The sequence below is a fragment of the Seriola lalandi genome, unplaced genomic scaffold (genome assembly GCF_002814215.2).
Source record: "Seriola lalandi dorsalis isolate HSWRI2012SDOR001 ecotype SW California unplaced genomic scaffold, Sedor1 jcf7180002054437, whole genome shotgun sequence".
Lineage (NCBI taxonomy): Eukaryota > Metazoa > Chordata > Actinopteri > Carangiformes > Carangidae > Seriola > Seriola lalandi.
Genome location: NW_019524990.1, coordinates 128,279 through 140,717, shown reverse-complemented (window position 1 = coordinate 140,717; position 12,439 = coordinate 128,279). Strand labels below are relative to the sequence as shown.

The 12,439-nt window shown below is 37.9% G+C and overlaps 1 protein-coding gene across 1 annotated transcript; it reads left to right on the top strand.

Annotated features, from left to right (window-relative positions):
• The first annotated feature begins 1,939 nt into the window (after window positions 1-1,939).
• Window positions 1,940-7,561, top strand: LOC111658306 (gap junction alpha-3 protein-like). Its single transcript, XM_023410775.1, has 2 exons — window positions 1,940-2,276; window positions 4,939-7,561. The coding sequence occupies exon 2, from the start codon at window positions 4,990-4,992 to the stop codon at window positions 6,058-6,060; it is 1,071 nt and encodes a 356-aa protein (XP_023266543.1). The 5' UTR covers window positions 1,940-2,276; window positions 4,939-4,989; the 3' UTR covers window positions 6,061-7,561.
• Window positions 7,562-12,439: the final 4,878 nt, after the last annotated feature.

Genomic DNA, 12,439 nt, shown 5'->3' with positions numbered 1-12,439 from the left:
GGTGTTTCTTCAGCTGTTATTAGTGAGATGTTATACTAATACATGGAAAATATGTCTCTTTTCATAAATGTGAAATGATACAGTGTTTGTTTAATACAGATTATTCATTTTGGTGGTTAAATGGATGCCTCAGAAACAGGGCAATAATTCAAGCCAAAAAAAAAAACTTGAACTACAAACTTTTTTTCTTAAGTTTACTACTGATTTCTAAACATGATATTTAAGTTCATGCATTTTGAAGCTGGATGTTTGTATATTGTCAATACACAGAATCAAGTGAACCAGAGTTTGTGTAATTGTTAATTTTTTACTAGATTTTCTCACCAAATCAAAATTGAAAAGGAAAGGATTACACATTTGTGAAATGTCTGTGCCTTCTAAAATATGACTCCAACATGCAATAAAATAAAAATAGTTCTGGTGTAATGTATTTTTATAGGATTTCTTGACACCATAAATCACCAGAGAGCAGTAGTTATCTATAAGAACAAATTAAGCTGCAGTCACAGCGATGCCACATTCTCTCAGCAATGTGACTGGGAGAAAAACAAAAAATGTGAATGAAAATTCATTCAGCGGCACCATCACCATCTTTAGGCATGAGATCCTCCAAGCTGTGTTGCCACCTGTGAGGAAACATCTCTGGCTGATTAAGTTCTACCTCTGAAGGCCTCAGTGCAAAGTTTTGAGGTTATCAATAGCCTCACCATGTAAGGGGTCAGTGTATGGGTGACAATGGTTGACCCAGGGGACAGCTGGACCTGCCGTGGCCAAGCAAGAGGGCACTTCTCTTTTTATGGAACACGTCAACACACACCATCTATAGAGCTCAGTTTGATGACAGGCATATTGTACCAGTACCATATTGTACTGTACCAAACTAAAATTCTCCAATCTGTTATTTCGGTGTGTAATTAGTGTTGGTGGTGGCTGTGTTTGACCAAAGTTCAATTTTATTATGGAGCATGTTAGTCCTCCCTACACATTTTTTTAAAGGTTTGAAAAGTTTCTTTGTTGAAGGTCGTCATAGATACTGTTTTGTAAATTATTTCTTACTTACTGAGTTGTTTGTTGGCAACAACAATGTGTAATACTCAAATAAAGTCCTGCATTCAAAATTGTATTCAATTAAAAGCACGTAAGTAAGAAAAATTTACTTGAAATAATGTAAAAGTACCAATTATGAAAAATGGTCTCAATCAGTGTTAACATTTCTCAAGTTTATAGAATACATTAATACTGTGTGTACATTGAAGCAGAATTTTAATGTTGTCAAAGTAGAACTAATTATAAACTTTTAATACAGTTGGGATAGTTATGGATTATCATATGTATTATGTATTGGGATTATTGTTATTTGATGCATTTATGTGTAAACAGCATTTAAATGTTGTCACTGATCAGGGTGGACCAAGTTTTATCCTATTTATACATATTGATGATATTGGCAATCTCTAACTATGCAACACATTTTTGTTTATCATATGTTTTGTATGAAAATTTTAATGAAAAAAAATATATAGTGGTGTAACATATATAATATGATCTATCTGATATGTAGTGGCGTTTACGTATAAAGCAGCAGAAATTGGAAATACAAAACAAATACCTCGAAATTGTATGGACACACAGCTGAGTAAATATATTTAATTCCTCTCCACTATTGCTATGTACTTTGCACCAGGGCAACATGTAAATGAAGATTTTAACTAAATGACACAGAGTCTAAATAACAGGTTTAGGTCTGTACATCTTTCTCTGTATTATCACCACATATAAGGGATGTCACTCATTTAACAAGCAGTTACCCTGACTGCAGCACTGAGGGAAGACTCTACAGTGTCTAATGCTGTCAAGGATCAGATCACCATGTGAGTGGTAACAAAGCCACTCCCTTTGCTCTGAATTATATTTAGCGCACACTAACATGGAAGACCAACCTGCGCTCTCCCTGGCTACTCAGTCTAACAGAAACAGTTGTTAAACAAAGGGTTTTATACTTTTCTTCAGGCAAGAATGTTTTCGAACTGTGCTCTTACTAAAACCGGGCAGGGATTAAGTTGTGACAGTTTGTTGAACACTGGGCATTGATCAGGTCAGAGTGGGAGGGCAGCAGGCGGGATCACAGCCTCCAGTGAAAACTGTCTTAGGGAAGTTTAACTTGGCACTGCATTTTCCTCTTTGGTTCAGGAGAACATGGTCTCTGTGTGAGCTGAAGTGGCTCAATCACCAAGTGACTCTGGATCTGCACTGCTTTAGGAGATGAACATTATCAGGTATGTCTTTCTTAATGAAGATACTTGGTTATATGCAAAATAGCTTATATAGTAGGCTTTACCTAATAGTAAATTTCTGAATGAAATAGAGGCCCAGATCTTTCTACTTCTGATCACATATAAATTTTTGCTACCTTATAATGAATAGTTCCCTGAAATTTAAACTAGAAACCTAATTCTAGAGTTGGGGAGCACTGTTGTGTACAGTGTCACAAGATTTAAGCTGAGGTTAAGCCTTTCCCCAGCCTGCTCCAGGGCTTTCTCTCACACACAGTCAGCTGTGTCCTGGCCTGTTTTATTACTGCACACTGAATAGAACACAAGATTTAAGAATACAAACAGTGATGGTGAGTGCAAAAAGAAATACAGTGGAAATGGTTGGGGCGGCTTAAATAATATTATAAAGAGTTAGGTCTAGACCTTTTGCAAATGGAAGGTGTCCTGAGATAACTTCTGTTTTGATTTGGCGTTGTATAAATAAAGAAAGTAAATTGCACTACATCTGTACTATTTTGACTTACTTTGATTATATGGATTGAATGTGATTACAATGTAAATGCATAGACTGTCAGTATAAAGTTTACGAGTTAGGTCAAAATTTACGTCATGTTTCCCACATTTAAAGTTATATTATGTAACTTTTCCACATTAAAATGTCTAAAAATAACTAGACCTATGTTATATATATATACATATATATATTTGTGTTGTGTAATTACATATTCCTTAAATTTATAGTAATTCACAAACCTAGAGAAATACATTGTTCTAATACGGTTACGCTTTCTGTCATTTGGCCGACTTCCAATGAAATTATATCCCCTATGTGTGTACGCCGGCGTTGTAGTTGCTGGCCAGAAGCTCAAAATTGACTTTTATCTAGTTTTAAGCCACAAAACACTTTTTACAGCTTGCACGTCTGGATCTCAAGTTATCAGAGAAAAAAGCCAGGCAAATGTTAGGCAGTTCACCTCCCAGTTGCTGGAGAAGTCCTGTCCTGTATCTGCAGAAGCACATCAGGAAATCAGAATTTTTTTTTTAAAAGTGAAACTGCTTTATTCGTTTACCAGTTTTAATCCCGTGGTCCGTTTGTAATGGAGAGTAAGGCACCTTTACAGATAATTCAGCTGCCGGGAAAAACCTGTTGAATGTCTGGTTCATAATTTATTTAAGAAAAAAAGGTAAGCAGTCTCAGTTTCCAGCTACTCCATTTCCGCCGAAACGCATTGGGAAGTCAGATTTTTTTAAAAAGTGAAACAGCTTTATTAATTTACCGGTTTTAATCCCCTGGTCCTTTTTTATGGAGAGGAAGAGATCAATGTGTGTTATAACCGGCTGCCGGTAAAAACCTCTTGGTCTGGTTCATAAATTGTTAAAGAATCAAAAGTAAGCAGTCTCAGTTTCCAGCTACTATTAGATGTCATGTGTCCGCCATCAATCAAATCATTGATTTTTAGTTATCAGAGAAAAAAATCATATTGAAGGTTAGCAGCAATCTCACCTCACAACTCTTTCCTGACGTCTCTGTCCTCTGTACAGCATCGGCATAATGCTGATTTTAATGTGAAACTGTTTTATTTAGTGTTTTTAATGTTTATAATCACCGGGTCTGTTTGATTTCCTAACCCAATCACATTGAAGGAATCCAAAGCAGGAGAAGCTTATGATAATAAAACATTCTATTTCATGATGTCACCCAACGCCGTCTTTCTTATTGTTTTGATTGAGTGACCCTTAGCGGCAGAAGTTACAGACTGTGCTTTGAAGTGTTACAAAGGTATTTGCATGCATAAACTACATTTAAGCAATATCACACGAAAGGGAGTGATGTTGTACTGTGTTGCTAAGCAACACAAAACATTTTCTTGATCTACACAGTGCACAGTTGCTTGCTACATTGTCTACACATTACCTTAGATGTGCGCTGAAGTATCCTGGCTCCTTCCCTTTATATTCTTCTGACAACCATACATCATTTAATTCAAATGTTAATTCAGGAAATATATTCATCTTTGCAAAGTTTGTTACAATCTAAGATAGATACTGTTAATGTAACGCTAATTAACGGTTAATAGAACACTTGTAAAGTGAAGAGATACATGCTGTTAAAAGTCCCAGTGCTGTTACACTGTATATCAGCACTCATGGAATGCCTCTCGTCCAATCAAATTACTTGGTCGGAACTAATTGTTGTATAAAAATGCATAAGATACCGTATTGGGTATCAGGCTTATTTAGATCCTACTGTGACCCCTTGCTTCTAAATTTGTTGTTTAGAGCCATTATAATCAATTTTTTTTTTTTTTAAATAACAATAGGTCAAATGATAATGTGCAAGGAAGAGGCATTGCTTGTAGTGACAAATCAACATAAAATTACGATCCAGCTCTGCAGTTCCCCTCGGCACTATGGAGCTTTTTTTAAGCTTCTTTAACCACTGTTTTGGTTTTACAGCCAACAGCTTTATTGTTTTGATTCTTTGCCACCATTATCTGCTTTGTTAGCAGCAGGCAGCTGATTTCAGCAAAAAAAAACTTTATTTTCCACTGTTGTACAGTTTCGGAACATATTGAGAGTGATGAAACTTTCAATAACCCTAACCCTAACCCTTTTTTCATTCAAATAAAAGTAAAACTCTGTACATATTTCCTTGTCCTTACAGACGTATCTCCTGGTTTTGTTTATAAAACTAAGTCTGCATCTGTGAGCCAGTATGGGGGACTGGAACTTGTTGGGGAAGCTGCTGGAGAGTGCCCAGGAGCACTCTACTGTTGTGGGCAAAGTCTGGCTGACAGTGCTCTTCATCTTCCGCATCCTGGTGCTGGGAACTGCCGCTGAAAAGGTGTGGGGTGACGAGCAGTCCGGGTTCACCTGTGATACTAAGCAGCCTGGTTGTCAGAACGTCTGCTATGACAAAACCTTCCCCATTTCTCACATCCGCTTCTGGGTGATGCAAATTATCTTTGTCTCTACACCAACTCTTATTTATTTGGGCCACATTCTTCATCTGGTCCGCATGGAGGAAAAGGAGAAGCAGAAAGAGAAGGACCTCGCCATCCAGAATGAAAAGCAGCAGCAGTTACTTGGCAACAAGACCAAGAAGGCCCCAGTTAAAGACAACCAGGGCCACGTACGTTTGCAGGGCGCACTGCTGCGAACCTACGTCTTAAACATTATTTTCAAGACCCTGTTTGAAGTCGCCTTTATTGTAGCTCAGTACTTCCTATATGGCTTTGAGCTCAAGCCGATGTACACCTGCGACCGCTGGCCTTGCCCAAACGTGGTTAACTGCTACATCTCCCGACCCACTGAGAAGACAGTCTTCATCCTCTTCATGCTGGTGGTAGCCTGCATCTCATTGCTGCTCAACCTGGTGGAAATGTACCATTTAGGTTTCACAAAGTGCCACCAGGGGCTCCGCTACAGACGATCACAGGCTGCAAGTCAGGCCCCCAAGCACTTAACTGAGGCAGTTATGCCCTTTGTGCCGAGCTACAACTACTTTGCTGGTCATCCTGCAGTGCCTGAGCCTTTCCTTACAGACTCAAAGTATGGTATGACAGAGCCAAACTCTGCTTACAGCCCCTACAACAGCAAAGTGGTTTACAAGCAAAACAGAGACAATATGGCTGTGGAGAGGAAAGGTAAATCAGAGGGAGATGTTGTGAAGGAGAGGTTAACCTCCAGTCCTGTCTTTGAGATGCCCATTGAAAATCAGCGCAGAAACAGTCAGTCAAGCAAGCACAGCAACAACAAGAGTAGACTGGATGACTTGAAGATCTAAGGAACCTTCTGTGTTTCTATCCAAGACTCAGGAACGACATGCTTTAGCCTGTAAAATTATTTGCATGAGTATGGAAAACTGTTAGGGACAAAACTACTGAGTTGGGACAAAATTACTGAATTCAAACAAAACAGATTACAGCTGTGATCAATTTGCAATGCAAGATTTGGGCGCACAGAGGGACTTTTCCGTAAGCTTGGAATGCTCATGGTATGTTTTTGGCTGGATGGCAACAGCAGGCTCATAGTCTCTAGATTTAGAGACTGGGTAAAAACCTGGTTCATACCTGGATTGTTTATGGATACCAACCAGGGGCTTAGGGCTACACCTTCTGCTATGGGCAGTCTACCGAGCTGCTCTGGTTTGCTGCTTGGGAACTGCAGGTAAGCGGAGGAGCGCTTCCAATAAACTGAGCCTTGCCTCCATTACAACACTCAAACTACTTTCATTACATGTATCATTATTACCTAAGGAGGCAGAAGAATAACTAAACATAAAACACACCAAGCAGAGAGAGAAGGTCTATAATGCATCTCCTAGCAAAAATAGACAGAGAAAAGACCTATTGATGTCATACTGACATCATAACAGCAACATTTCTTAAAACTGACACCTTCCACTACAGTTTCAATGTCCAGTCTGAATCTGAATATGACAGACATGAAAACATTATTTTTAACCATTTTAGCAGTTGTATGTGGATACAGTGGCATTTTAATGGTTCAAAATTAAATCAGAAATTAATTTATAATAAAATGACATCCAACATTCAAGTAATCTGCATACTCTGCATACTATGTACAGAGATAGAGCTGCAGTAGCAGACCACTGCATAAATGGTGTGAACACACTCACGTGCTTCTCTGTAGCAGCTCAGTGACGTCAGCCACCACGCGATGCGCCAGTGGGTTTGAGTCCAGCCTATGGCCCTTTGCTGCATGTTATTCCCGTTATCCCATCTCTCTCTTGATTTGACTGTAATAAAGGCAAAAGCCTGAATTTGCATTTTGTCAAATGTTGACTTTCAATTTTTTGCACATGCTCAGTAGTTTTGACATTAGTTAATTTCTGTATTTATGAGTGATGAAGATGCAGATTAATTGAGAATTTGTTGTTTACAAGTAATTTATTTAAACTAAAACTGTGAGGTGAATGAAAAAGATGTAAAAAGAAAAGCAAAAACATATTACACTTGTTTGTCTTACTGCCATTTGAATATGTGAGAATATGTGAGACTCCAGTTTGTATATACATATACATTTACACATATACACATTTAAGAGCCATATAGTTTACATATGGACAGACTTCTCAAATGCTGTTATATTTTCAAGAGACTTAGTAAGTTTTCCCACTGAACATTTGCTTTTAACAATCAAATACTGGCAATAAATATTAACGTTTAATAAGAGTTTCTACAAAAGCAGATACCATGAAATGTATAAGCATTCAATTTGTTTTTTGTGACTGTAATTTGATTAAACTAATGTGCAGCAAAGGAGTGTTTTGTCAAAATGCCTCTTTTTAATTCAGATATCAAATCTACTGTGAACATTGACAGGCTAATAACTTCAATTTCTTCCTCACCTGTCATAAAAATGTCACTGATATACTCTGGTGGTCTGCTCACATGTAGCTTTTATCCAAAAAACATAATACAAACATTATTACTATAGTATACATACACTGTGATGATTTTTGGGGCTGTAATGTGTTAAGATGTTGTTTAGTCACTGCTATGAAATGATGTGCAGTGTATCAATGCGACTCTGTTATTTTTTGCCTGAAGCTGCCAAGTTAACTGCTTGGTTTCCACCAGCTGCTGCACATACACACCGACTGCGAGTGCAGTGTGGATGGACACATTTCTAAAACACATACCATCATAGATCGGTGAGAGCTATCCTTCAAAGGCTTCCTCACTGCTGCTATAAATAACTCATGCACACTTGGAGGAGCATTGTAGGTGAAATGGGGGTAGGAGGCCAAAACTTTCTTCTCCTGCAGCAACTACAATAACAAGTTTTTGGCCAACTGTTTAGCACAAATAAAGTAAGAGAGGCTTGTTTTGCATCAAATCAAAAAGTGCCACTAATATTTGGAAAATTATGCTGTCTTAAAATAGTCAGACACTGGCTTGAGGGTTCACACAAACATTAAACAACACAACACATCTCTGCCCTGCAGCAGGAATAACAACTGCAATAGTTTCTTTCATTTAGTCAGACACTTTAACTTCTTGTTGGCATGTATGATTAAAAACCAATCTTGATGCATAATGGTGGTAGAACAATGTGTCTGTGAGAGAAGAGAAATGCTTCAGCTCTCTACTGTTATGGACCAAGATAAGAACTCTTAAATCTTCAGAACAGCCTGATCTCTCTTGACAGGACAAGGCTGAAAGCTAAACAGGTGATGGGGGTTAAGGTTATGAACTCAGGGTTACAACCATATGCAACCAAATCTCTGAGCCAGAATAGGATGAGTGATTCGCAGAGACCATCCGTCACCAAGTCACACTCCCAGCCAACATGTCCATGTGGGCTGTCTATATGGGCTACATATATATATGTAACAAGCGGTGGTAGGACCCAATTGCAGCACACACTACAACCGGAACAGTTGTAAATGATCTCTATGCAAAATGCACAGTTTTTAGGAATATATAGCTGTTAATACATTACTTAAAGCACTTTACATTTTAATATTTTTAGGGTGTGCAGGCCAGTGCAAAATAATAATTAAAAAAAAAAAACAGTAGAGCTGGTAGGCTAATCAAACAAATACGGAAAGCCTATAGAATATAAAAATGTTAGTTTTTATTGAGTATTAATTTTTGTTGTTTTTTGGCAGGTATTCCAGGGACTTTACATTTAAGAAATTCAGAAAAGTATTACAATAGAAACACACAGACAGACAGATAGAGAGATGAGGAAGAGAGGGGAGAGGAAGATGGAGAGAGAGTGGGAGATAGTTCATCCTATACAATATTTTCAAACAATGTAAACTGAAATAAAACAGGCAAACCCACTAACTGAAATCAAACTGAATTGAAAACAAAAATTTAAAAAAAAAAAACTAAAACTAAAAACTAATAACAAATACTTAAGGTATATTTAATATAACTCTGAAGACTACAATGATTCTTTGTGAAGAAGAGACCTGAAGTGCACAAAAAACACCAGCAGAAATAGGCATGCCTCAGTGCACCCCTCCGCTTCACAAAGTAGTCCCACATCAAATTCAATTCGGGATTGGGATATATGTCATTTGTACCCTCCTAATGTTATTATTTCATATAGGTGTTACTTAAACAATATCAAGCAGGAACATTACAAATATCAAGATTCTACAGATAAGATGGTTAAATAGTTTTAAGATCGTTCTCTGCGTATGGATATGCTTTTTGAAAACAAACACACTGGCTTCATTGCTCCACAGTCCGTACATGTTTTGTCCATCCGCATGTTTTGGTCCTTCGACTGCAAGACTAACCATTGCAAGGTAAGACAAGTGGCTTTTTTGAGGCAGTAAAAAGTAGACAAGTTTGGCGCCATGCTGTCCAGTTTATATTTGACAGCTATAGTGACCTAGCTAGCACATGTAGCAATTTATTCAGTCATTGGTAAAAAAGCAGGTAGACACAATACATGAAACTACATTTGATGACGTTATACCTGGTGAAGTAATGAATGTCTGTAGTAACTTTTGAAAAATGTAGAGGGAGAACGTTTGGGAGTAGAGGGGAGGAGGGATTTATCATTCACAGTGCTAGTAGAAAGTATGTTTTTCTGGCAGTGAATCGGAGCTTACTAGAAACCCTGCCGTTGTGTAGGCGCTAGGTTTAGTTTTGAAAGTAATGTCTGAAGTTGTAAAAGGCAGGCTGAAAAAGAGAGAGAGAGGCAGCATGTTGGCGCAAGAAAGTTTTAAGGTATAAGGAGGGTGACCATATTTATGGGACAATATTATGGGGGACAATTATTTTCAGCATTTAGCACACCGAGGGTGAGAAAGACCTCCAGAATCTGGATCCACTATGTTATCATTGTCTTTCATTGTCGTATCAATGCTGCCTTCAGGGGCATATCACAAGGCACATTCATGTGGAGTGTTTTATTTTACAAATCAACCAATCTCAAACTGAACAGTGAAAACCGAATTGTGGCCCTTTATAACTTAACTTAAAATAAAGTGCAATAAGTTACAATAAAACCGACAACGCCACCCTTTTGTTTTAAAAGAGGTAAGGGTCCTCTCAAATAACTAAAAACGGCTAAAAAGATTCAAGACAAAGTTTAAGGAGCAACGTCATTAAAAATACAGAGCGGAGGGTGTTCTGGCACAGTTTTTAATAAATAATTAAAAAACTCCACTGCAGTTGCTGCGCGCACGGCACTGACGGCTTCCTCCCTGGGTCGAGCGATCTGGTCTGCACGGCCGTTCTATCTCTCTGTTCCCAGCGGCTGATCTTCTCCGCTGTGTCGTTGTGTCCCGACCTTGTCCTCATCCAAACTCTACCTGTAAAAAAGCTGTTCACCCGCTCTCATGCCAAACCCATTGCCCATGGAGGTACTCTCCTTCGATTGGCTGAGAGCCGAGTTGTCCAATTAACCAGGTGCAAAGTCTTTGAGCTAATTTGACCCACTTCCGCTGTCTCAGTCCAGGGGCTCAATGGCAGAAATGTCATTAAAAAAACACACATCAATAAAGAACACACACAACACAATATTAATAAAGTATCAACCAAACAACTCATGCAATAACTAAATCATGCAACATAAACAAATAACTCAAAATAATCAACCCATAAGGAAATCAAAAATCAAATCCAGAATAAAAAACAAACACATTTCTGCCAACTGACAGAATCATACACCATTATCTATTAGTTTAATATCATAGTCAATAATAACACATAATAAAAACTACATAACTTTAGCTCTTATTCCATTACTTTTCCGGGTGTTTTATGTTTTCTCCGTGTCATTGTTTTAGTACTAGTACTGAGATATTTTAGGTATAGTGAAGTCATAATTTTGGTATTGCGATAACACTAATCATAAGTGACTGTATTGAAGTGAACTGACTCCAAACCCTGTGTGTGTGTTTTGTAAAACCCTCATATCCCAGTGTGGTTCAGCCTTCTCGTCTACACCAGCCTCCTGGCCTCATCCCAAGGAGCAGTTCCTGTTCCCCATGCCCTCCATTTTCACCAATTAGGAACCTTCACATGCACACACAAACACACACACACACACGCACACACACACACACACACGCACACACACACACACACACCAGTGGCGGCTGCTGGTCTTATAAGGAGGGGAAGCTCATTTTCGGCCTACATCATAAAATGTGTCAGTTTATTTATATGTAAATTCGTAGAGTGACAGAAGAGAGTATTTTGTTCTCTAGCTTTTAATCCTCAGCATTGCGATACAAAAAACGACTCACACCTAAATTTACTAAGGCAGGCTCAAACCAGGTAGATTTAAAATTAAATTTTATGTCCGTGGCTAAATTAAAATATGCTCTCACTGGGTGGTAAATAGTGAATTAAATAAGCTTTATTCCCTTTAATAAGTCAGGTGAAAGCAGCTGTTATAAAAATTTGAATAAACCCATTCTTCATTTTTGGGATGTCTGGCTAACAGGCTACCATTGCTGATACTTTGATAAATTCACAGGCCACTTCACAAATTCACAGGCAAGTTCCAAGAGTTGTCTTTTTGATGTTGTTTATGGGAAATTGGATTTTTTAAAAATATCCAATGCAACTTTTTCTTGACCTTTCCTTATTCTTTCTAACTTCAAATGTTGTAATTTGGCAAAAGATTTGATCTACACAAGTAGAAGCATGCTGAGGCATACAGCTGGCCTAACTGTTGGAAAGGGAGCACAACAAATCTTAACAGAGGCCACGAGAGTTTTCAATAATGCCATCGTTCGTTGGTACAGATCAATTCTTTTATGTTTACACATACACATACAAGGAATTTGTCTTGGTATTTGGTGTGTACAATATAATATTAAACTAGAAAATTCCAGGGAAATTTTGAGTGCCACGGGGGCTACTGCCAGGATGAGTACATGATTTATTTCCAGTGTTCAAACGTCACCCTGATCATATTCTGGTTTTGAGAAATGTCTTGATATAAAAGACTCTGATATAAAACAATGTCACAACCCTCCATCATGTATTATGTGGGAAATATCTCATATTCTGTCTTGTTTTTTTTTATAAAACAAGAGGCAACATGTCTTCAAACTGGCATTTAAAACATTTGGTAGGTTTGAGCAGAACTGAAGTGGTTTAAGAGATGAAGGCAAAAAAAGCAGAAAAAAATATTGATATATGATGATTTTATAGCATTTT